This window comes from Micromys minutus (genome assembly GCF_963924665.1).
Source record: "Micromys minutus genome assembly, chromosome: 29".
NCBI lineage: Eukaryota > Metazoa > Chordata > Mammalia > Rodentia > Muridae > Micromys > Micromys minutus.
This window is the reverse complement of record NC_137964.1, coordinates 20,092,425-20,118,169: the sequence shown is the minus strand read 5'-3', so window position 1 is coordinate 20,118,169 and position 25,745 is coordinate 20,092,425. Positions and strand designations below refer to the sequence as shown.

The 25,745-nt window shown below is 50.0% G+C and overlaps 1 protein-coding gene across 4 annotated transcripts; it reads right to left on the bottom strand.

Moving 5' to 3' along the window:
* Positions 1 to 399: 399 nt before the first annotated feature.
* Positions 400 to 24,216, bottom strand: STX2 (syntaxin 2). 4 transcript variants are annotated; one of them, XM_080940856.1, is made up of 11 exons: positions 24,079 to 24,216; positions 15,164 to 15,241; positions 12,156 to 12,255; positions 9,882 to 9,956; positions 8,750 to 8,823; positions 7,681 to 7,789; positions 6,811 to 6,884; positions 6,570 to 6,707; positions 4,613 to 4,723; positions 3,502 to 3,626; positions 400 to 2,085 (listed from the first exon to the last, which is right to left on the bottom strand). In XM_080940856.1, the coding sequence occupies exons 1-10, from the start codon at positions 24,106 to 24,108 to the stop codon at positions 3,546 to 3,548; spliced, it is 870 nt and encodes a 289-aa protein (XP_080796982.1). In that variant the 5' UTR covers positions 24,109 to 24,216; the 3' UTR covers positions 400 to 2,085; positions 3,502 to 3,545. The 4 variants fall into 4 exon arrangements, with proteins under 4 accessions (XP_080796982.1, XP_080796985.1, XP_080796984.1 ...); XM_080940859.1 differs by having other exon boundaries at positions 15,164 to 15,236; positions 24,079 to 24,210; XM_080940858.1 differs by having other exon boundaries at positions 24,023 to 24,106.
* Between the last annotated feature and the right edge of the window lie 1,529 nt (positions 24,217 to 25,745).

Sequence of the window (25,745 nt, the reverse complement as noted above, 5' to 3'; positions counted from 1 at the left end):
CTGCACATGGGGCAGTCCCTGGGCAACACACAGGTAGTTACACTACCACAGAGGCCTAGGCCCCAGTCAGGTACCCATCCCTCCCAGCTAACAGCCTCACTGGCAGAGGCCTCCAGTGATCACCTCAGCTGGTTCACTCCGGATGCTGACCAACATCTCCTGCCTGGAAGACACGCCTACACGGAAGGTGTGTTTAGACTCTCTTGGGTCTGTGGTTGGTTTCCTATCTGGAGTGTATAGACACGTTCATGTCTCCTCAGGAAGTATCAGACAGTGGGCTCTTGTGCGGGGGTGATCTCCCCAAATGCCCTGCTATAATGATGAGGCAGAAACTATTTCTTGTTTGCTTCTCTGAGAACTTTTTAATGTAAACACAAAAATGTTTGAAGGAATGGTTGGAGAAAGTAACAAGGGAATCTGTAGATGTATTTTTAAATAGGCTATGAAGTCAGCACAGAGACATATCTGGACTGCTGACTCACCCACACACCCCGGCCTCGCTGGAAGACCAGATTCAGCTGCCTGCCTGGTCGAGGGGCCTCCTGAGCACTCGGTGAGCTCACTGCAGGCCAAGGGCTCAGGCTGGACTTGAAGGAAACCTGGCCATGGGTGGCGGGAGCCTGGGTGGTACTCGTGTCCTCTGCAGCTAAATCTGACGGCACCGAAGCATCCAGACAGGAAGTGAGGGTGAGCTTCCAGACAGGAAGGGTGAGCTATCAGCCAGAAGTGTCTCCACTGCAGGCTAGCTCTGGACCAGGACACACAGCCCAGCCTGCTACAGTAGCTCGCAGTACATGGGGTACCAGGCTGGGAGGTGGGAGGAGGTGACAGTGTGGCATGCTCACCACTGAAAGGATCATGGTTTCTAGGTAGTTCAGTAGCACTCACACTTGGTGTCCCAGATCCCAGCAAGTGAGGCTGGGGTAGAGTGAGCACTCAAACCCATAGTTAGCACTGTGCAGAGTTCACTGGGCACGGTGTCCTTTACATACTTGGTCTCAGCAGATATGCAGTCACTGGGCCACCTATTCACAAATGTGAAACAGTGCACAGCTTTATGCCACACGTCATAGTGTCTTAGGAACTCTGGGTACTAGTGGGTGTTTGCTGAGGATCTGGTCCTTTGGATGCTGTCCAGGAGTGGGTTTGTGTCTGGGACCATTCCCTTGAATTTAGTGAGCACCAAGTCTATTTTCGTCACCTTGCCTTGAGACTCCATCAGCGCTAGTGACCAAGGAAGAGCAACGTGAGTGCAGCATGTAACTGTTGTCACCTCTGTGAGCTAACGACATTCAAAGCTCTTCAGACCCTCACACTTCCGCTAACGACATTCAAAGCTCTTCAGACCCTCACACTTCCAAGTCAGGGTCGCCAGAAGGCACTGAAGAAGGGCCCTGAGGGGCTGCGAGGCCATGTTTTCAGTGACAGCAGTGACAACCTCTACATGGTTGCCTGGGGCTGGCCCATTGTCCTTCATAAGGCAGTGTCTAGCTTAGAAAAGGGAGTTTAGATGTTAATATATTAAGGACGTTAACTTACAGATATTTAAAATTACAGATGCCTTACAAAACAGTTCTGTGATGATTCTGCAAACAAGACAAACAGAGATCAAGCCCAGCACAGTCTCTTCATCAGCACTGTCAGCCGAGAGCACAGAGCACACCCTAATTAAACACAACCTACATCTTAACACTGACATCTTCTTTAAAAGTTAGACCGATTTCTTAGTCATTCCTATTTCAAAGCTACCGAGGCAAGGCCACCGTTGTGAGATCTCTGTAGCGTTCTTCAGAGACCCAGGCTGTCCAGACTATCTGCCGCATCCACTGGGCTCACTTCCTGGTACGAAACCTCTTCGGAACTCTATTCTTCATCACTGATAAAAACCTCAGCGATCAGCACTAGCCCTGGGGTCTGAGGCTCACGCATGAAAGGACAGGACGCTGACTATGCTGCTGCAGGTGTGGTCGGAGTCTCTGAGGACAAAGAGCTCTTGGGGTGCAGTTGCTATGACAATGCTGTTGCTAGAATAATTCCAAGGATCACAAGCAAAGTGACTACACAGATGAGGATGAACATCACCTTCTGCAAGAAAAGAGACAGGAGTCTGCAGTGCAGGAAGAAAGCAAGCACTGTTCCCATGATGCCCCACTGTAACTCGGCAGGCTGCGACATTTGTCCATCATTAGGAAACATGTTCCAGGTGAGATGGGGGTGGGGAGTGGGACAGAAAACCACCTTTGTAGACAGGGACCAGCTGTTTGGTCTAGTTTCATGAAGGAAAGAAAAAAATGTATATGTATGCTGCATTTGTGCGTGTGTGTATGTGTGTGTGTGTGTGTGTGTGTGTGTGTGTGTGTGTGTGTGTGTGTGTGTGAATGTGTGCCTGTGTATATAATATACAGGCACTACAGCAAATAGCCAGCTAACCCAAGGCAGAGGATCAGACCTGCTCTCCTGGGTCCTAGCAAGAAGAGGCCAGGAGCACCTACAAAAAGCAAGTGCTTCCCTGGTCATGCTGAGTGCCACCATCTGACCTTTGTGGTCACCTTTGTGGCCATTTTCACAGCACAACTGACCTTGTGGTGCTACAAGAAAACAAAACACAAAAGTGCATGGTTTTACAAAGTAATGAAGGTGTTGAAAAATACGATTTTGTAGCAGGAAAAAAATCAATCTGTCATCTTCTTCAGCAGAAAAAGAGGACAACATCAGGAAAGACGTATAAACCTCCTGGACAATGGACAAGGGGCTGCAAGTCCTTCTTGTCCCAGGACAAGAGCTCTCTGTGCAGCCCCATGGTTCGCACTGACCCTAGGAGCGGTGCCCCTACCAACCGCAGCCATACCTGGCAGGTGCTCAGATCAGGAGAGAAACTTCTCAAGTAGAAAGGCAGTAAGGACTGCAGCTTGGGGGAGCCCCCTCTCTGCCATAGTAAAAAATTATTGTTAAGTAGCACTGACTGTCCAGTGTTCACAAGGATGACCCAGTACAGCAGGGAATCACTGGGACCCAGGGGCAAAAGGAACCCTCCCAAACTGACCCCATGACACTTGAGGTTCTGCGGGAACTAGCAGGCGGCTAATTAAATATCAGGGTTTGTTTTCCAATCAACAGATGCTGCCAGGCGGGGACCTGAGAAGGGTCTGTGTATAGCTCAGTTCCACTCTCTCGGTCCCCTGGAACTATTGCACAGTTCTTTGATGCTGCCATTATCCTAAAAGTTACAAAGTAAAAACGAGCTGCAAGACTGCAATGTAAGAACTGCAACGTTTACATTAGTTTTTTTTACATTAGAGCAGGCAAGGGAGCAGCCACCTGTGCCCAGAGCTGAGTGACCTCTTTGCCTGTGTCACCTCAGTAAGCAGAGGCCACTACTGCCTGAAGCAGAGTGCTAGAGCGGGCAGGCCCCCGTGAATTTTGAGCATATTAACACTGGGCAAACAACACTACTGACTGACTGAGGAGGTTAATAAGTAAATTAGTTGATTAGTCACTTACTGCCACCCTGGAGGAGAGGCAAGCACCCAGCGCCATCTACGCAATCATTTGCCAACCGACAAGCCAATGATTAGAGCCAGGACAGCGATGACAGCCACCGCCACAGCAGCAATTATCCACTTTTTCTGTCAAAGGAAAGCAGGCTGATTACACCATGCTGACTGCCACTGCCACAGTCAAAGGCATCCTTCACTGGAGTGAAGTGACAGCCAGAACTCATGTCGAACTCTAAGTTACAGGCTCTACTTCCCAGCAAGCGTCTTGATCTATGAGGGCAGGCCTCTTAGAGTCAGCCTGCTATGTAACCCCGTAACACCAGCTTTCATCTGGATGCATAACACACTCATACCAGTTTCTGTGGGACTGGAACACAGTACACTTTCCTAGGATTTGAGGAGGTCGGAGCTGACTGGGAAACCTAGCCTGCTTATGCCTCCCACCTGCACCAGGCAGCGATGCCCTTTGCAGGCCTTAGCTGTCCTGGAAGAACTTGCATACTCAAATGTCTAAATCTGAAGATCTGGACAAAGGTCTTACAACTCATTGCTAAACAGATGTCATCCTTGGCACCTCTGTAAGCATCAACATGGAACTCAAACGCAAACTCCAGAGATGTTACGAGAGATACTCAAGTTAGCAGAGTACATCCAGAATTCTGCACCAGTTAACAGCCACTGTTCCATAATTGCCTTGGGACAATCTGGGTGCAAGACAAAAACCTAAGCAAAGAGTCAGCTACCTTTGAGACACCAGGCCCGTCCCCAGCCTTGTCCAGCCCGTTACCTAACAGAGCAAACAGCTCTAACAGACAATGCATCAGCAGTGATGTTTAGGGAAAACCCGAATCCCATCCACTCGTTCTTCCCTAAAGAAGAAACAGAGCTCAGAAATGGCAAGCTGGTCCTGAGCTCAAGTTCTGAAGGGACTTAATTATTTATAACACTAAATGGCTAGTATACAAACAAGCCAATCCACCTATGACATTTAAGTGAAAAGAATTACTTTTGATTTTAAAATAAAACGTGTATTTAAGGCATTTTGCTTCTTCTACAGCTAGAGGCCGAGGGAAGAGAAACCACTCCAGGGCTCCATCCTCCGCAGAGCAACTCACCCGCCTAGCCTTGCTCTGGTATTTGATGGCTTTCTTGGTCTCCTCTTTGGCATGTTCCACGTAATCTGCAGCGTTCGCCACGTTTCTCTCGATGTTGTTGATCATTTCACCCTGAAAACAAGGTTCAGACTCAGCAAACTTCACATCGCTCTGCCACGTCTCCTGAGCTGGTTCTCATGTAAGCCGTCATGAGGGATGGAGACGGGATCCCTCACGGTTACACAGGGGGCTAGGCTGGTGCAGACGGGCCAGCAAAAGCAATCCAATCCCATTCATGTTTTAGAAGCAGCAGAAAGGGGGTGGCAGCAATGGAGACACTGAAGACCATCCACAGATGCGATGTGGCCTGCCAGGTGAGCTCTTCTTGGACATGAGGTGGAGGGAGGGCCGCAAGCTCAAGGCAGTGAACATTCCGAACGCTAAGGATGATGCCTTTTCTGACACACAGAAAACCACCACTGTTTATCTTGACAATGTCAACAAACTGTAAGTCCAGCCCCCGGTGATGATGAACTGATGGTCAAAGATGGAAACGGAGGAGATGCTGCAGCGTGCTGGGGAGGGGCACATTACCTGGGTCCCGTCCGGGAGGAGACAGAGTCTGTGGCAGCCAACAGCAAAGCATTGGAGAAGGATGGACAGGTGACTTATCATCCACAAACAGATGCACTATTAAGTCCTGTCTCTGGACTGTCACTGTAACACAGTGACAGGCTTCTAATAGGGAAGTGAGGCCACAAACAGTGGCTTGTGTAACAATGATGCCTTCATATTACACACGGGTGTAATAAAACCTGACCTTTGTGTTTCTAAAACCAACCCACCATTCTTAACGCTTTCCCTCTGAACCTTCCTGCAAACTCGCCAGACACCCCACTCCTCAGTTCTTAGACCAAGTGGCAAGTGGTCCACCCATCTCAAGAGAACCACACATGTCCACTGCTGGCATCTGTGCCCGTCCCTGCCCATTGACACATTATTCCAACCCATCAGAGCCTAGCTATGCCTCCAAGTAACTGTTAGGTGTCTTCCACGGGTGTACGGCACTTGAGATGTTCACATTTTTATGATAAGGTTCACCAAAATAAACACCATTCTTCACAAGGCTGGCAGAGCACGTGGGGATGGACATGCTAAACCCTTCTGTATCCAGGTAACCACAGAACACCACATAAGCAAAGCACCCTGACAGCTGACTCTTGGAGGGGGCGAGGAACCCGAAGGCCACCCGTACTCTAGCCTGCCCCAGACTCTCCTGAAGGACCTGAAAGCCCTGGGCAGACTAGTCCAGTCTCTGCAGGTTCCCACTGCTACTGTGTCAGTATAAACACATCACACGTTCACACACGCTACCTAATGTCTTTATGCTTGCATGCACTCCCTGGTCCTCCCTGCCTGAGCTGCAGGGCAGGCAGGAACATCACAGAATGAATGTGGGCTCTGGTCAGCCTCCTGATTCTACCCTTGAGGTTAGTCTTTAGCCACGTTCCCGATCCTTGCTTAGTCACCCCTATGGGAAAGAGTCCCAAGAGAGAAAGACCCATGCCCCCAGGGTCCTGCTGTCTTCAGGGTGTTTGGCTTGGCCCCCTCTGTCCTCTGAGAGGACTGTTCTATGCAGCCGAAGTCACATGCTATGTGTTCACATACATTCACACTTGTACACAGACATGGCTAAATTTTGCATATCCTTTTACCCTAAAATCCACCGAAGATGTTTGAACAAACACCTGATGTTTATTGTTACCTAAGTAGCTGGCCTGTGTGAGAGGGTGCCATGGCCTCTGTGACTACCCAGTACCCCGTGAGGAAGTGTCTACTCGGGCTTTCAGCTCAGCATTAACACCACAATCAACTCCTGAATTTTGAGACTAGATACCAAGCCATGGCTTTCTTGGCCACAGCAGGCTGTATAGAAGACTCTCCACAACTGGGCTCATAGTGGACGATGTCTCATTACCTGAGTCTCGACAAACATGGCCATATCCATGAACATCTCGTGCAGCTCTCGGATGCTGGTCTCCAGCTTCATGATGTCTTTGTGGCGTGACTCAATCTCATTGAGAGCTTGTCTAGTAATTTGTGAGTCAGATATAATCTTTGGAAGATTAAAAAGAGAAGTATTACTAACTCCAGACTGGCTAGTAAGTTAAAGGCTTACCATGTAGGTAAGCGTGTGCATCCACGCCAGGAGCACTCACATCCGAGATGAAGATAGACGGCTTCCCGCTCTCCAGCATCTCCTCCAGCTCCTCATCAGTGGTGGTCCTTCCAGCTGAGAGACAAAGGGAACTGCACTGAGGATGCAGCCTGGCACAGCAGCCAGGGCTGCTCAACTGAGGGCACGTGGGAGAGTGAATGAAAGTGGCCCCCAAAAGGCTCAAAGGGAGAACTCTCAGCTGCCTCTACAGTACCATGTCTGTCTGGATGCTGCCATGCTTCCTGCCATGATGATAATGCACTGAACCTCTGAACTGTAAGCCAGCCCCTATGAAATGTTTTCTTTTATGAGAACTGCTATGGTCACGGTGTCTCTTTGCATCAATAAAATCCTAGTTAAGACAGAGCCTCACTAAGTCATTAACACTGTCAACAACAGGGTCTCCTACCCTTTCTAAGATACTTTCTGAGGCAGGTTAATGTGGCAGAAATGTGATCAGATGTGTCATAAACCCACCCTGGTGTCATAGAGGAGCAGCTAAGCTCTCCCACAGGTTCACCAAGGGCTTCTGGTCAGAGGGAGTTAAGCTGAAGGTAGCATATGCCGAATGGATGAGAGGACCCATGGGAGATCATCTCTCATGGTAGGAGGGGCTGCAGGACACAGAAATGCCTGAAGCAATCAGGACTGCAAGCTTTCCAAATGGGACTGAGATATTAGCACCAGCAATCCTGAGCCATGACAGCCCTGCTGCACTCAGAACGGTGACACTTACAACACATAACACATCTGGCTGATCTAGGCGCAGGCTTCGGCAAAGGGCTTTGGGGTTTATGGTGTGGTTAGAAGTGGGAGCGCCATCTGATGGGAAGGCTTCTTAAAGCGGGTCTCCCACACTCTCCCTACTCACTGATCTCTAGCTGGCGCTGGATGCGGCCTTTGCTTCGCTCCCGAAACAGGATCTGTGCTTCATTGTATTCTGTCATGACGTCCACGAACTTCCGTGACAGCACCGAGTGCTAGGACACGGAGAACACGGTGTTACCACATGGAGGCCATTCCTTCATTTGAAAGAGGTAAAACTTACAACTAAGAATCTCTAACCATTACTCCACTCCAGAAGACAGGAAGAACAAGAGCAGCAATGAGATGTGTGACCTGGGCTACCAGGATGGTGGCGCACACCTTTAATTACAGTACTCGGGAGGCAGAGTAAGTGGACCTCTGTGAGTTCAAGGTCAACCTGACCTATAGAACAAGCTCCAGACCAGCCAGGGTTACAGAGTAAGATTCTGTCTCATCAAAAGAAAACACCACCACCAACAACAGCAAATAAGTGGGGGCTTGGGCAGTCAGCTCAGCTCTGAAGGGTGGGCATTGTCAGAGGCTGGGTCCAGCTGGAAGGCACGTAGACTGCCTTGAGCTGGCAAGGCTCAGTCAAGCAGGATTGAGTTTCCCAGTCTCAACCATAAACCCCGAACAGTTAAGACCAGTGCTTTTCAACCTGTGGGTCACAACCTCCTTGGGGTACAATATTAGATATCCTGCCTATTGGATATTTATATTGCAATTCATAACTAGCAAAGTTGCAGTTATTAAGTAGCAATGAAAATTATTTTATGGTTGGGGGCCACCAAGACATGAAAAACTGTATTAAAGGGTCACAGCATTAGGGAGGTTGAGAACCACTGATTAAAACCAAACCACTACCATCTAGATGATTTGGCTAGCCCTCTGCTTTGCGCCAAAGACTGTGTGGATAGCCGAGCTATCTCGTCACAGTGAGGAGATGCAGCCCCTGTGCAGAGATGGTGAGTAAGGATCAAACAACTAGGCTCAAATGTGGCTCAGTGACAGAGCACTTCTGAGCATGTGCAGGATACTGGTTTCAATTTCCAGCACAATAAAAAAAAAAAAAAGTTTTGAATCTGGACAAAGTAAAATGCCGTTCTTCCACATCACTTTAACTGAAGGCCAACCTGGGTCCTTCGTATCCGCAGATCCACTGAAGTTCGGTTCCCGTTCTCGTCCTGATCACAGCTCTGCTCAATAGCTAGAAGGAAGCAGAACAGAGTCACCCAGATATGACGTCAGTCTCGGGATGACCTTAACTTTCCCCACAAAACAAAACAATAGGTGACCTCTGGAAACTGTCCTCTAAAAACCAGCCACAATGAGGAATGTTTATGACAGTGTGTACACATGTGGCCAATAACAAACGTGTGGATGGACATCCACAAACACTCATGTTTTATGTATGCATACACACCAAAATCATAAACACATGCATATAGAAAAACACACAAAAACAAAAAACCATGCACAAATATGTATACAGGTATGTGATTGAACACGGGCCTCATGTGTTTGTTTTTATGCACTTGTATGCTTGTGTTTGTGTGTACCTGTTTGTATAACCACATGTCTGTCTCTATGTTGCTCTGGCTTATTTCCATGTGTGTGTATTTGTATATCGTATGCACAGTTGGGGTGTGCCAAGTGTTCTTAATCATTCAGTCACTGTCATGAGTCTGAATCAGACAGGTGATTGTGCTCTTGGGAACAACGTTGTTTTTTAGGTGCACACTCTGAGGTCTGCCTTGAGACCAGTGAGGAGTGCCGGGAGCCCACTAGGACCTGGGCAGAGTGTCTGCCACCTGGGAGTCACTGTTGCTGAGAAGAGGCTGTGTGCAGAGATGAGATCTGTTCCTTCTGATGTGTCTCTGTAAGTTACACATGTGTCTTCCTCACAGATCAAGGAAGGCAACTTTTGTTTAAGCACTGCAAAAAGCCACAGCTCTCTCTCCCTAGCCCGGGTCATACTGAACATAGAGGACCATGATCTCGGCTGAGCTGCTGGAGTGGACAGTACATTCTAGCTAAGAGACCTGCCTGCCTGAGAGCTTGGAAGGCACTATAAAGACTATTCCCCCTTTCTCAACACCTGACCAGCGTCACCAACAGAGACACAGTGAGGTATAGCACGGGATACAGATATCCAATCTACTTAGAAGCAGTCTCAATTTTCATTTGGGGAAATATAAGAATAATAAAACTCTAAGGAAAAAGGTCCCAATGTCTTCACCCCACCAACACCCAAGGAGAACTTACACTTCAGCTTGCCCCGGATCCTGTTAGCGGTCTTCTTGATCTCTTTGTTCAGCTCCTCCAGCTCCTCTTTTATTTCTTTAGAAGGGAAAGGGGAAAGGGCTGAGCTGGAGCTCGTGACATTGCATTCACAGGCATGCAGGCCGAGCACAGAAGCAGCCAACCTTCTTTCCTCAGCGCCTGCCCCACTGCGCCTTCCCCAGCCACCACTGCCATGTCCACCAGCTCCTGGTAGACCTGAATTGTGTCATCAGACACAGCTGGTGTGAGCCAGGACTGAATGCTCACCCCAGTCAGGAGATCTAACAGCGAACTGACTCTGATGCTAACCTTCACCTGGACAGACAGTGCACGCAACCACACTTGGGAAGAAGCCAGTCAGAAGTCCCCTCTGCTGTCCTTGTTGTTCCATCAGACACACCACAAATGTTACTCTCCAGGAGACCTGGCTCTAGACCTTCAGAGCCAACTCTGGTGCCCCAGCCATTCTTGGGGTGAAAGGTCACCTGTTGTAGCTAACTGACAGCAGCAGCCCCACTCCCATGTCTGAACCCCTACAACATCTAAGGAGGTTCTGGGGGACCCCACCCAGAGTCTTCCTTGCAATCTGACATGACATCATTAAAATACCCAATGAAGTGAAGAAAACAGGAGCCCGACAGATATCAGGGAAGCCATACAAAACCCCAGTGTGACCGGAAACCAGAGTTCCTATGAGACTCCCCAGGAGGAAGCAAATTATGCAGCCAGCATACAGGCAGATGAGCTCCTTCGGGCAGTGGAGTGACCACAGATGAGCAAGCTGCTCTACAGTTACTGATGGGAGAAACCTAGTGAAAGCCCACAGGCTGTGTCTGTTTCCAGGTTTTTTTTCCTGTAAGTGGTAGCCAACATTGAAACTTTCTAAACAAAAGCATTCAATGTTTCTAAGAAGAACTGGGATTTAGAAAGATTATTCGGATATATTAAGCCACAGGGAAATGGAAATGCAGCCAATCCTCCCAGTTCTGCCAGCACACAGCACACAGCACACAGCACAGAGCACACAGCATAGAGCACACGGCACACAGCACACAGCACAGAGCACGCAGCACAGAGCACACAGCACAGAGCACGCAGCACAGAGCACAGAGCACAGAGCACACAGCATAGAGCACAGAGCACAGAGCACTCAGCACAGAGCACAGAGCACACAGCACAGAGCACTCAGCATAGAGCACAGAGCACAGAGCACTCAGCACACAGCACAGAGCACAGAGCACACAGCACAGAGCACTCAGCACAGAGCACTCAGCACAGAGCACTCAGCACAGAGCACTCAGCACAGAGCACAGAGCACACAGCACAGAGCACAGAGAACACAGCACAGAGCACTCAGCACAGAGCACAGAGCACACAGCACAGAGCACTCAGCACAGAGCACTCAGCACAGAGCACTCAGCACAGAGCACAGAGCACTCAGCACAGAGCACAGAGAACACAGCACAGAGCACTCAGCACAGAACACAGAGCACTCAGCACAGAGCACAGAGAACACAGCACAGAGCACTCAGCACAGAGCACTCAGCACAGAGCACAGAGCACTCAGCACAGAGCACTCAGCACAGAGCACTCAGCACAGAGCACTCAGCACAGAGCACAGAGAACACAGCACAGAGCACTCAGCACAGAGCACAGAGCACACAGCACAGAGCACAGAGCACTCAGCACAGAGCACTCAGCACAGAGCACAGAGCACACAGCACAGAGCACTCAGCACAGAGCACACAGCAGGCCTCCAGACTCACTTCCTCTACCTCCATTGCTAACCCAGCCCACTGTTTTCCAAGTCAGCTTGTTGTTAATTTCCCCAAATATGAGCTGCACCACCCATCAACTGTGGGCACAGGGTAGACCTGTGGCTGAGCCACTGTCATGGCCAGAGTCCCACTGGGCCCACACACATCCTTTGGATCCTACCTAGCAGTGGTCATTCCCCATGTGGACACTGGGACTACTCAGGAGCCTTCAAGCACTATAAAGGCACTCTGGAGCCAGGCAGTGGTGGTGAGAGCCTTTAATCCCAGTGCTTGGGAGGCAGAGACAAGCAGGTCTCTGAGTTCAAGGCCAGCCTGGTCGACAGAGTGAGTTCCACAACAGCCAGGGCTACACAGAGAAACTCTCTTAAAAAAAAAATAACAAAACCAAACTTCCTGCAATGCCAAGGGGGCCTAGGTATATTCATTCACATGAGCATGCTACCTCAGCAAGGAGAAGCTGGAGGACAGACAGACTTACTTCCTTCTGGGTTTGGGGCAGAAAGGATGATGCTGTGGTTCTTCTTCACATCTTCCACATGCTGAGCAATTCTGGCTATGCTGCTCCGAATCTCCTCCACCTAGGAGACAGACACAGTGATTAAAGCCAAAGCCACCAGGGGAAGGCTGAAGCAGGGGACATAGAAGTCGGTGACAGTGAAGGGATGAGAGCATCTCTCCACTGGGCAGGGGAAACTCAGCTATCCTGGGTGTGCTGGTTCGAATGACAATGACCCTCACAGGCTCTTAGGAAATAGCACTATTAGGAAGTGTCACTGGGGGTGGACTTTGAGCTCCCTCCCTCCCTCCCTCCCTCCCTCCCTCCCTCCCTCCCTCCCTCCCTCTCTCTCTCTCTCTCTCTCTCTCTCTCTCTCTCTTCCTGCTGTTTGTGGATCCAGATGTGGAACTCTCAGATTCCTCTGTAGCACCATGTCTGCCTGCATGCCACCACGCTTCCTGCCATGACAGTAATGGACTGAACCTCTGAACCTGTAAGCCAGCCCCAGTTAAATGTATTCCTTTGTGAGAGTTGCAGTGGTAACAGTGTCTCTTCACAGCAATAGAAACGCTTATGAAGACCCTGAGTGATCTAGCTGCAATAACAGGCCGAAACAGAAGGTCGGGATGGGGAGGCATTGTGATGAGAGGTGAGTGCTGTGCTTTCAGTGGGGAGAGACCATGAGCCAAGAGAGCTAATCTCCAGAGAAGTGGGGGCCCTCAACCCCCTGCAGCGTTTAGATCTTAGTTTCACCTGAAGACGCACTGGAGCTAGAAGAGTGTGTGTACTGTCTTCTTATGAATCCCCAACCTTCAGACACTTGTCAAGCAAAACAGTAAACACACATTTTACTTGTTTTTATGAAATGGCACTTTCCTTCTGGTGACAGTTTGGATGGGAATGTCCCTCACAGGCTCTAGTATTTGAATACTTGGCACCCAGCTGATGGTGCATTCGGGTAGGTTTTAGAGGTGTGGCCTTGATGGAGGAAGTAATGTCACTGAGTGCAGACCTTTAGGCTTCACAGCCTGACAGCATTCCCATGAGCAAGCTGCCATGTTATGACAAGCTTCCCTGCCCCGACTCGTATCCTTCTGGAACCGTAAACCCCGATAAACTCTCTCTGTACGCTATCTCAGTCATGGTGATTTGTCACGGCAACAGGAAAGTAATCGATGCACCTCCAGATCAGTGAAAGTACACACAAGGAGGCGCATGTGTACAGACAGGCTTTCGAGCCTATGGGGGCAGTGTGGTCCTGTGTCCCAAGTCACCGGGATGCAGGAATGCAGAGGCATACACCTCAGTGTCACTGTGACCCTCCTGAAGGGTGGTAGGAACCCAGAAAACGATGGCCCAAGGCCCAGAGACATTCTGAAAATCTGGGTAATAAAGTGAAATCCAACAATGAACTCTACTGTTGCAGGGCACAGCAGTGGCTCCTTCAGGTGGGATGGCACGGGGTCATCCCTCTCACCACTGCTACCAGCGTACACAGACATCACTTACTCAGGAGTGTAGTTACATCAACCATGGAAACACCACAACAAAAGCTGGTCCTCAGGACTGGAGGGATGGCTCAGTAGTTAGACCACTGGTTGCTCTTCCAGAGGACTTGGGTTTAATTCCCAGCACCCATATAGTAGCACCCAGCTGTTTATAATTCTGGGCAACCCAACACCTTCTTCTGGCCTCTGTGGGCACTGCATGCATGTGATGCAAAGACATACATGTGGGCAAAACACCCATAAGTGTAACATTGATGTGACAGAAAGCAAGGGGATGGCCCAGCTCCTGCTCACCTCTGCCCTCACAGCAGTTGAAGTCAGACTGGCTGTCCCAGGAAAGGCAGCCATGGGCCCCAGTGCCCTGGGAGGAGGATCCATGGAAGGAGGGTACATGGTGGTATTGGTGCTGGTCCAGCCTGAGACTGCAAGCTGCCCACGCAGGGTCTCTTCTGCCCATTCTAACTATCTTCTCAGGAAAGTTCTCTCCACTCGGGGCCTTGCTTTATTGGTCTTTAACCAAAGCCTCCCTGGTCAGCAGCGAGAAGTCTGTCTTCTGCATCATTCTGTGTGATAGCTATGGCTGGGAGGCTTTTTCTCCCAGTGGCCTTACATTAACAAGCCCCATTTGTTTCCTTCTCTAAGGCCTCAGTCCACAGGAATAAAGTCTGTAGCAAACGTAGCTTGTGCACTTGGGGGAGTCCATATAAAAACAATCACAGTCAATGGCCTCAGAGTGCGAGCAACCTGCTTCACGGGTGGCCAACAGCTAACATGGCCCCAGACTCTGAGTTAGAAGCCAGAATTTCAGCCTCCAAGGGACTAGGAAGCCTGGGTTCCTGAGAGGCCACAAGTCTCATGGTGAGATCCATTAAAAAGCCACTCCAGAGATGCGGTTGGCTTCCCAAAGGAGGAAGTATTGCTTGGAATCTTGCAGCTCCAAGTCATAGGGAAAACAGCAAGTACAGAGCCCTAACCACCCACTCAGGTACACCGGCCTCCATCCAGTGTATCCAGCCCTCCCTCCCAGGCTGTCCGCATGCAGTCACTTGAAGCTATCCCGATATTAACTACTACTGCAATGATGCTGAAAGTCCCCAAGAACTTAAATACTTCAAACAACTTTAAACACAGCCATGCTCACGAGGCTAAGGCTGAGGCTGAGGCTGAGGCTGAGGCTGGCAAGGTCAAGGCCAACCTGAGCCACACAGTGAGACGTCATCTGGAGACTCCAAAAATCAAAGCAAGCAAAACTACAGTCACACGTCAGTCATGGTAGGGATACAAGGAGAACCGGGTGGCTGGGTGACTTCCCAGACTAGTGCACTAGTGCCACATGGAACTGCAGTCAGACACAGGGTCCACCATTAGCCACAATGCAGTTCCAGGGTGCATGGGTGTGCTGCTCTGCATGTGACTACAAACAGTGCTCTCGGAAGGTCACTACGGGATAAAGTCTGAGGCCCTGTGTCATTAAATACCGACCTGATGGAAGAAGTCATCCATGAAATGATCCTTCTCCACAATGACGACAGCAGTGTCTCCATCCTCGTTTGTCCTGCACTGGAACAGGAAACAGTTTCCAAGTGTCAAAAAGGCCGAACAACAACTCAGGGCCCCAGCCCCTCAGCTCACTGGACGCCAAGTGCAGCAGAGGAGCCGCTCCAGAGCCTGCAACCACCTCATTGTGCGGCTTCTTCCTGGTGACAGGTGACAGAAACTTGGGCTGGGAAAATGGGGGGAGCCGGAAGATAATGAAGGCCAGATTCCCACGGTAGGAGCTTTCATGTTCACCATAGCCAGGGCCATTTGAAACAGATTTGTCTCCATGAAGAGATTCACACACACACACACACACACACACACACACACACGGCTCTGAGCATGCCAGGTAAGTTCTCTAACACTGGGCTACATCACTGTCCCTGTAATGTTTATACTTTCTGTAAAGATTAAAAAATACCAGGGGCTGGAGAGATGGCTCAGCGGGTAAGAGCTCTGACTGCTCTTCCCTAGGTCCTGAGTTCAATTCCCAGCAACCACATGGTGGCTCACAACTATCTGTAATGGCATCTGATGCCCTCTTCTGGTGTGTCTGAAGACAGCAACACTGTACTCATAACAAAAAAATATAAATAAAAATTTTTAAATATTTTTTAAAAGTGCTATTGGGGGTGGATGCTGGAGAGATGGCCCAGTGGTTAAGAGCACTGGCTGTCCTTCCAGAGGTCCTGAGTTTAGTTCTCTGTGCCTGCAGGGTGGCCCTTAACTTCTATAACTCTAGTCTCATGGAACCTGATACTCTCTTCTGGTGTGCAGATGTACCTGAAGGCAATGTGTCTGTGTGTGTGTGTGTGTGTGTGTGTGTGTGTGTGTGTGTATCCATATATAAAAGTTATTTTAATTTTTTTCTGTAAAGATTAGAAAGGTTACTGGGGCTGAGACTAGAGTTGGTTCTGTAGTTAAGAGTACTTGGAAAGAACAGGTATGATTTCCAGCATCCACATGGAAGCTTCCCATGGGCATATATATGTGGTTCAGACGTGCATGCAGGCAAAACACTCATAAAATAAAATTTTAAAAAAATACATGAAAATAATAAAGTACTACTGGGTTCGGTGGTGCACCCTTGTAATCCCAGCCTTGGGAGACAGAGGCAGAATGGTCAGCCGTTCCAGATCAACCTCCACTACAGAGTGGATTGCAGGCCAGCCTGGGAAACAAGAGACCTTTTCCAAAAATAAACAAACACTTTGATTGCATAGTCACTTCCAAGGTATGACAGCCAGCATCTGCACTTTCTAAGAGGGTAGCGCACTGTGCTTAATAATAATAAACACTGTGCCGAGGAGAAAGTAGCTGAGGAAGACAGGATTACTAACAGTGGAAAAGAAGAAAGTGGTGTAACAGACACCACCCAAGACAACGGAAGCAGGCACTTCTGAAGCCCGCTGCATGGCCTTGGGCTGGGAGAGTAAAGGCTAACACCGGTGGCCCAGTTGCTGCCTCTGAGGCCTGCCTGGGGCCTTGAGGGCTCAGGATGCTGGAGGGATGCTGGAGGGATGCTGGCACTGCCTGTGCAGCAACCCACCTAGAAGCCTTTCTTCCAGGCTGTCTTAGTACAGCCGAGTCTAAATTAGCTGGAAGCAGTTTTTGTCAACAGCTAGAAGTGGCCCCTAGAAGATGGTCTCTACTGCTGAGCCCTGACTACCAGGAGGCACAGGGGAGGGACCTGCTGAGCTCCATCCTCCAGGGCATCCAGCCCATGAGTCAGCACTATCCGGCCTCCTTTCCTGCAGCCAGGCATGGAAAAGCATCTTAGAAACCTCTGCTGCTTGTGGAATCCATGCTTTACCCTGCAGGCCTTTACCACCCAGGAAACCTTGCAGACAATATACTACTGCAATTCTCAGCTAAGAAAAACCTGCAAACTTAAGAAACGTGTTCAAAGTTGGAATGCTAGTTCACCCTTTTAAAAAAAAAAAAAAATCCTAGCACTCAAGATACAGAAGCCGGGGATCACTGTCAGATCGAGGTCAGAATGATCTACACAGTGAGTTCCAGGACAGTCTGGTACATAGAGAGACTGTGCCGAGAAAGGGGGTGGTGAGGGAGGGAGAGACAGAGACACAGAGAGACAGAGAGAGAGAGCCACTTGGTTCCACACAGGACTCTCACTAAGACATCATCAGCTCTTCCCACACCACATCCACCCTCCTCTCCCTCCTCGTGTGCTGACTGTGTGGATAAGATGGCTGCTTAGTTAAGGCTGGGAGTGTTGCTCTAAAACAGACAGTAGTGGGAAAGCAACCTTTGTCTCCAGGGACACCACACAGCTAGGACCAACTTAATGGAAAATGGACATCACCTAAGAGGGTGCCATCTATATTCATGAAGCATAGCGTAGCCCCCTCTCTGCCTCTCAGGACCACACATCTGCACTCTGTCTTCCCAGCCCAGGGATGTCCCTTCTGTGTGACTTTCCCTGAGAGGCTGACCCATACTATAGGTCAATAAACTGCTCTCTAGATGCCTGGAATGAAGGACAGTGCTGAATAAGTACAGGCTGTCCCAGTGGCCCTCAGCAAGGGAACCACATTTGCAGGGGCACTGCCAACCCTTGTCAGGATCGCTCACTCCAGAGGAGGGCAAGCTGAAATCATCAAGTTGAGTCAGTCAGCAAGGAAGACAGACTGAGAACAAAGCAGAGGTTGGCCCAGGGTCTCTGCATCTTTGGGAAGGGAGTGTCAAAGGGGTATCTCAGAATCTGAGATGCAAGGAAAAAATCCTGGCCATGGCTTTCAGAGGTGTTGACACCCTGATTTCACGCCTTTGGAAACTGGGGCAGGAGAATCTCAAATTTGAAGCCAGCAAGCCAGGCCTTTAATTCCTAGCACGTAGGGGGTAGAAGGAGGTGAATCTCTGTGAGTTCAAGGCCAGCCTGGTCTACAGAGCAAGTTCAAGGGTAGCCAGGGCTACACTAACCAAACAAACAGACAACAAAACAAACTTGAAGATACTCTGTACCACAGAGTGAGGTAGAAAGATCCTGAGTTTGAGGCTACACTGGGCTACAGAGTAAATTCTAAGCCTGAGATAAAGCAAGTCAGAGATAATGAAAAATAGGAAGGAGAGAGGGAAGGGAGGGAGGGAGGGAGAGGGAAGGGAAGGGGGATAAGGGGAAGGAAAGAGTTGGGGTGGGGTGGGGCTATAAGCACCTCAAGTATCCCACTTCGGGCACTCTTCTCTGAGCATGAGCTATGGCCTGAAAATGTGCCCAGAGTCTCAAAGGCACATTCTTGGGTGCCTTGAAGCAGCAGTTCAAGAAAAGGTGATTACAGAATCAGGGGGCACTGGGAGAAAAACCAAACTGCAGCTCTGCAGGCTGCTGGGACAGAAGGTGGCCATTGCCAGGGACACTGAGAGAAGCCAGACAGAGACTTCCTGGTGGTGAAGTTGTGAGCGAGGCAGAGAGAGAGGCAATACGCAGGCTGCAGAGGCTAGGGTAGCTGTCAGGAAGTAGGCTCATCCTGCAGCCAAGAGGCCAAGAGGAAGCCCAGCCATGGCAAATGCTCTCAGGCCATCAAGTTCAGATATATCTTGAGCAAAAACAGGAAATAAATGGTCTATGGAAAAATCCAAACTCTTATACACACACGACCTGTTCTGTTCTGATTTACTAACGTCCTAAAGTGCAATGCACGGCTCCTCCTCGGTCTTCTTCCCTCGACCATGAGACGCCACCGCATGTGGCCAATTTGCAAGAGTCTGTCTCCAGTGCCCTATCTAGCTCAGGCCTAGGACTCTATCTGTGCTTGCGCATTCTGGACATACAAGACAGAATCGCTCTGGACTCAGGGTCTAGACGATCCCAGGCAAGTTGCTCCAGCTTGTTAAAATGACCAAAGCCTGAAACACCCCTGAGAGCAGCAAGATGGCTAGTATAAAATCTCTGAACACAAACTGCTCTCCACAATTCGTCTTCTTTTGAAGTAAGGTCTTCTTCTGTTACTCAAGCTAATCTGGGACTCGAGACCTTCCTGCCTCAACCTCCCAAACAATGTAATTGTGGCCATTCAAGCAAGGTACTTCTTAAGTCCTTTACAGGAACCTTTGTCTCAAGTGGACGCACACACAGCTAATGAGGAACCTTACTGGGAAACTTCAAACTCTGGGTCACCATGGTCACTGCCACTTAACCACAAAATTAAACCCCACATCCTATCTCTGAAAAAAGCAGCGTTTAGATCACGTGGAAGGAGAAAGCTGCTTTTTCTAACTTTCTGAAAACATAAAACCTAGTAGGTTTCAAGAGTGTAAGTCCAGGCTAGAGAGATGGCTCAAGGGTTAAGAGCACGGTTGCTCTTTCAGAGGACACAGGTTCAGTTCCCAACACCAGCATGGCAGCTCACAGCAGTCTGCAACTCCAGTTCCAGGGGATCCAACACGCTCACACAGACATACAGACGGGCAAAACACTAATGCCCATAAGATAAAAATAATTTTAAAAAGGTAAGCGCATGGCACTGGGCTCCTTCACTCTTGTCCCAGAGGCTCTGGGATCAGATACACATCTGAGAGGCAGAAAGATAGCTGTCGTCCTCCATTTGCACACGAGACAACCTCGGCTGTCCTTGGGCACTGGGCACTGCCATCTTTGTTGTCTGGGATGGGGAGTTTCTCAGACCGCTCTCAACTCCACAAGTAGGCTAGGCTGGCTGGCCCAGAGTCCTAAGGATCTGCCCATGTCCACCTCCCTAGAGTTCAAGTGACAGTGTGTGCCATGGTGCCTTTTAACCTGCTTCGAGGGCTGAACCCATGGCCCCATGCTCCCAGGCAAACACTTAACCAAGCAGGCTATCCCCGCAGCCCACCTGGCTCACAGGTTCTCCCTATTTCCCAAAATCTGGAATGGAGAATGATTTACTGGGACAGGCGAGATGGCTCAGCAGGCCCATGTGCCTGCTACCAAGCTTGACGACCTCAGTTTGACTCTAAGACAGGAACAACTCTCACAGGTTGCCTTCTGAACTCCGCGCTTGCACCCTGGTGCACACACTCATGCAAATACATAAAGTTTATTGATATATTTTAATTGCTGATTGAGTTGCTGAATTGAGTTTTGTTTAGAAAAGAAGGGGGGGTAGGGAAATGATGGATTCGGTTTGGGATCAGGACAGAATTCCCAACAGTTTCTGAAAGTGTCCCTCAGCAACATCTGTCCCTCAGCAATGTCTGCTATTTCCTGCTGCTCATCTATGTATGTGGAGGGGCCTTTTTGGCACTGGCTACTGTTAAACCAAAATATAAACGCTGGGTCCTGAATCCTGCCATAACAAATATTCAGCCAAGATGTACTTCATTTGTTTCCATCCTTGATAAAGGGCAAGCATGTGTGCATGGAAAAAGTGTTTTAAAACACACCTATGACTTGTCACCATCAGTTAACACTCCACTTGTACAACCCTTTTACACACACATATATGCAGGGTCATGTAATAAAAGGGAGGGGTCACTAGTGGAACCATTTAAAAAGCCAAGCCTCACGGCAGACCCTGCTTAGAGGCCATGGCCAATCCGAGAGTGGAGGCTGTGTTTGTCACTGCAAAAGCAAACCCAGCAGCAGCCAGCAGACACCACTGTTGCATTTTTTCAAGAGGGGAGAAATCTACTTGATTCTGGAGGCCTGCACAGTCTCGGCGCTTGGCCAGTCTACCAACGCAAACTCCAGTTTCATAACGGCCACCACGGTCACAGTGGTGGCATCTTCCCACAGACAGAACGCATGAAAAAAAAAAAGTCAATCCCCTTATAATACATTTCAGCCCTAAAAAGTTTGACACTTAGTGGGCAGCAGCATAGATGGACCTAGAAGCTGGTTTGAGTAGATGAAGTTGAGACAAATAAGGGGACCCTCTCCTTGGAGCCTAGGAAAGTGATGCGCACAGCCAAAGCACTCTTACAGTCCAGCTTCCTGTCAGCAAGCAAAGAAAGGCCTTAGTGGGTGAGGGAGTTGTCTCTGTCTCTCCCCAGCTGCCTTAAGCAAAAGGACTGCCAGTCAAACAGCCATCTGGACTACCCCTAGGCCAGCCATGTTGAACATTGCATGCTTTGAGGAACCTATACAATGCCAGCAGCTGAGTGCCCCAGCTCCTAATGGCACAGCCTCTGCTAGGGTTTTCAGTCTCCACTCAACTTTCTGCTACCACAAGCCTTTGTGAACTCTGGATGACCCTGGAACCATCCCCCCAATCCCTCCCTCCAAATCAGCCCAAAGAGGCAGTATCAGGGTGGTACAAACACAAACCTTCATTTGCAATGGAGGTCTGAGATTGGCCCACACTTTTCCCCTGTCCATGTAGCCAAGCCGTCTAGTTCATTCAGGACTCATTTGGTGAGTTGGCTATCCTGGCCCTGCCCCATACAAGCTTCTTGAGAGTGGTCTTGCCCCACCCACAGGACTGGTGTTGTGGAGAAAGGTGGATTCAGCAAACTCTGACAGTGGAGCTGAGGTGTGACAGTAGCCTGAGTCACAGCAGCCATATGGGAGGAACCGGGAGGCCGGGGTCAGCAGCCACCGCACTCGCAGCAGGGGCGGCAAAAGTGTTACTGACTGCATAGGAGGAAACGGAGTAACAGGAAGGCAGAGAGGAGTGTCGGAGTTGAGGCCGGAGGCGCACAGAAGTGTTTACAGACCGGAGAAGCAGGGGCTTGGAGAGATGGTTCCGTGGTTAAGAGCACTGACTGCTCTTCCAGAGGACCAGGGCTTATTTCCCAGCAACCACATGACAGCTCATAACTTTCTGTGAGTCCAGGATCCAACACCCTCACACAGACACACATGCAGGCAAAACACCAATGCACATCACATAAAAAATAAATAATTTAAAAAGGAAGTGGTGGTGGCCGAGAAGAGATCTGGTGCCTAGTCACTGGAAGGGTCCCAAAGAACTGTCAAGGTCTGAGGCATCCCTGCTGAGGATCCCACTCCTCATACTTAGAGCTGTGACACTAGAGGGCGCCACCTGCTGCTGCTCCTCCAGGCTGTTAAAACCTACCAAGAGTCCAGCGCTGGAAGCAAATGCTCTTTCCCAGGTTTCAACCTCAATCCAGCCAAGGACCCCTCCCCTCACCCCAAACCTTCAGGCAGGTGAAGGTCATAAAGCCTATCAGCACGGAATCACAGATGCTCCATGTGTAGACGTTTAAAAGCTGTGCTCAAGGGAGCAGAAATCAATCAGACTGGTTACAGGGTCTGGGAAGGGCGAAAGGGTGCCATGCAGGCAGGTGGCTCTGGGGTCCAGCTGGACACAAAGAATGCCTTCCAACATTCTGCATCCCAGTGTGAGACCATGGTTGATGCCTGCAAGTGGCCAGTGAGGAGGGTCTTGAGGATCTCTGTGTGTCGCTGTGTGTTTCTCGACACAGGGTTTCTCTCTATAGCCCTGGTTGCCTGGAACTCACTCTATAAACCAGGCTAGCCTTGAACTCAAAGAGATCTACCTGCTTCTGCCGCCCAAGCTCTAGGATTAAAGGTGTGCACCACCACTGTCTGGCTGGTCCTGAGGTTCTCACCCCAAAAATATGATAAACACCTGGAAGGGCATGGCCAATCACCCTGGCTGGGTCTGTGCTGCATATATGTCCTGAATGTCACATTCTACCCCAAAACTGGGTACAGTAACAGTCCACTGCAAATTCGGATATATATCGTAAACCTATTCCCCTTTAAAAAGCTCAGCTTTTCTCCTGCCATGATGCTCCCTAGCGATTATAGCACAGTGTTAAAGCATAAATACAGTTCTGGTCCCTGGTGCCCTGGGAAAAGACCTAAGGCAGCTGTAGATAATGCTGGCCCCAAGTAGGTACCTAGCCCCTGAGCTCCAGGTTTGTGTTGGGTGTCTAAGGGACTCTGGATCAGGCCATTCAACAGAGCAGTAGGAAGCGGCACCATCCAGGGTGGGGCAGGCAGTTGAAGAGGTTATGATAAGAGCCTTGCAAAAAAAAAAAAAAAAAAAAAAAAAACCAGGCAGGCAATGCCATAGTGAGTTCTGAGCAGGCATCCAACTTCAGCCCAAACCTAGCCCTTGCTCCTTGCCCAAAACTCTGAGCCACACACACTAACCCACTGAAATCAACCCTGTCACGTGGCCAAAAGGACTCCGACCCAAATATCGGTCCACAGTAGTGCCAGGGAAAGCAGAGAGAACCCACCCCAGACACCTACCGGCATCTGAGCCCAGAAGTGCTCCCCAAGACCAAAATGCTCCCAGCATGGGCCCTGGACCTCTCCCATAGCCCACATCTGGAATCCCAATAACTTGGCACCCTTGGAACCCAAAGGAGACCAGGAGCCCTGTCTCAAGAATCCACTTGCAGCCCTGACCAGGGTCTCCTGAAGACCTCCAAGGAATGCTCCTGAAATCCCACCCAAACACTCCTGAAGACCCCAGGGACCCTAGAGCCCTTCCCCTGAGACTCTGCTCAGAAACACCGATTGGATTCTTCTTGTGCATCTTGTGACTCCTGAAGAACTGAGAGCTCACTCCCTGGAACCGAGCTAGGAGGCTGCCTGGGTCCTTCTGGAAGACTACGCCCTGCCACCCCAGGAGACACCAAAGCCTCTAGAGGCCCCGGGACACCTAGAACCCTCTTATTAGATCCCTCCTAGAGACGCTGCCCAGTTCCCTCCACAGACGTTCCTCTTTGGAGCTCCTTCCCCAGAACCCCCTCCTGGGCTCCCCTCCGGGCCCCCTACTCAAGCTCCTCCTAGGGTCTTGCTTCTGGACTCCCCTCCCTGAGTCTTTCCACCCCCAGTTCCCAGATTCTTCCTGGGGTCTTTACCCCGACCCACAGCAGCTCGCCCGCCAGCCCGGACCGCTATGCGGCTTTCAGCTCACCGCCGTGAGGTCGGGCAGCCGGTCCCGCATCCCCACCGGCCAGCAGGGCGGGGCCCCCGCCGCTCAGCTGCCCCGCCGCACACTCTCGGGTGGCTGCGTCGCCGCCTCTGCCCGCCGGGGTCCTGGCCCCGCGCCGCCGCCCTCCCTCGGGCAGGCGCTGCCACGGCAACCGCGCCCGCGCTCTCTGCGCTTGCGCCTACCCCACCCCCTCCCGCGGGACCCAGGGCACCTGGGCGGGTCGTCGCGAGGGGTGGGGAAGTGGGTGTGGTTCCATCTGGGGGCGGGGCCTGGCCTAAAGTCCTCTAGCTGCTTGGCTTAGACTGTTTAACACCCTGTCCTCTCTTGCTGGTTTCTGTACTTTCGCTCGTTTTTGTTTACTTAAAACATTCAAGAGCTGGGGCTATAGGTCAGTGGTTAGCCTTTACCTACCGTGCCCTAGATTTAATGCCCAACAGCAAAAAAGCAAAATTCTAAATTCACCATCAGAGCACACATTGACAGCAAAAAAATTAGAATAAGGCAGGCTCACAGATCACCTCTCCTAACCCTGAGAGCTCCACACCTGGGTTCTCAAAGAAAACCTGCAGGTCCCACCCTGAATGCAGTTCTGGTGGGAAAACTAGGCAAAACAGTTGCTTTTCTGGTCACTGTGGCAGTGTACCCATCAAAAGCTAAGGGAGGAAGAATTTATCTTGGCTTATGGTCTCAAGGGCTATAAAGTTCATTATGTCAGGAAAATTATGGCTGCCGATGTTGGTGGTGGGGGGACTCGGGAGGGGGGCACTAACCTTAACCCTTCACAATTTGGAGGGACAGAGGGCAAAAACAGACATGACAAGAATGGTCCAGGCTATAGCCTTCAAGGGTAGATCACTAGCCATTCACTTTCTAAAGTGAGACCACCCTTCCTAAAAGTTCCACAATCTCCCAAAAGCATGCCACCAGCTAAGAAACAAGTATTCCAACACAGGAGTTTGTGGAAAAGATTTCACAGTCAAACCACAACACTGGAAAGGAGACAGATTAACACACCTAACACTAACCAGCAAAGAGGTGTGCATAGGGGTAGAGTGTGGGGAATACCAGAGTTTCCTGTGTCCCTCCCTTCTGGAGAGCCAATATCCCAGTGATGGTAAAAATTGATAGTCAACTTTACAAGGTATAGAATCGCCTAGGAGAAAATCCTCTGGGCTCCTTTGTGAGGGATTATCTAGATTAGGGAAACTGACAAGAAAAACCCTTAACTGGGCTTTCATCCTATGTTCTGGCATGAAAAAAGGACACAGTGAGCTGAGCACCAGCATCCGTCTCTCTCTACTTCCTGACTGTGGATGCCATGTGACCAGCTGCCTCATGCTCCTGCTGACATAACTTCCCTACCATGACAGACTGACTGTAATTCAAACTGTGAGTGAAAGTTACCCCATCCCATTTGCTTCCTTGCTTCTTCTTTCTTTCTCCCTTCCTTTCTTTTTTAAACCTTTACTTAGGAGTAGCACACACGTAGAGGTTGAGAAAATAACTTTCAGGATTTGGTTCTCTTCTACCATGTGGGTTCCTGAGACAGATCTCAGCCTAGGCTTGGTGGGGACATACTTCTAACTGCTGAGCCATCTCACCGGCCAGTGGCTTTCATTCTTAGCATGTGAGCCAAGTCTCTAGGGATG

Excerpts from the sequence above, each read along its gene's own strand:
- STX2 (XM_080940856.1), bottom strand. The coding sequence starts at position 24,108 with ATGCGGGACCGGCTGCCCGACCTCACGGCG. Across the intron at positions 12,256-15,163 it reads TGGATGACTTCTTCCATCAG|GTGGAGGAGATTCGGAGCAG; the intron begins GTCGGTATTTAA and ends TCTGTCTCCTAG. Across the intron at positions 3,627-4,612 it reads ACCAGAGCAAGGCTAGGCGG|AAAAAGTGGATAATTGCTGC; the intron begins GTGAGTTGCTCT and ends TTCCTTTGACAG.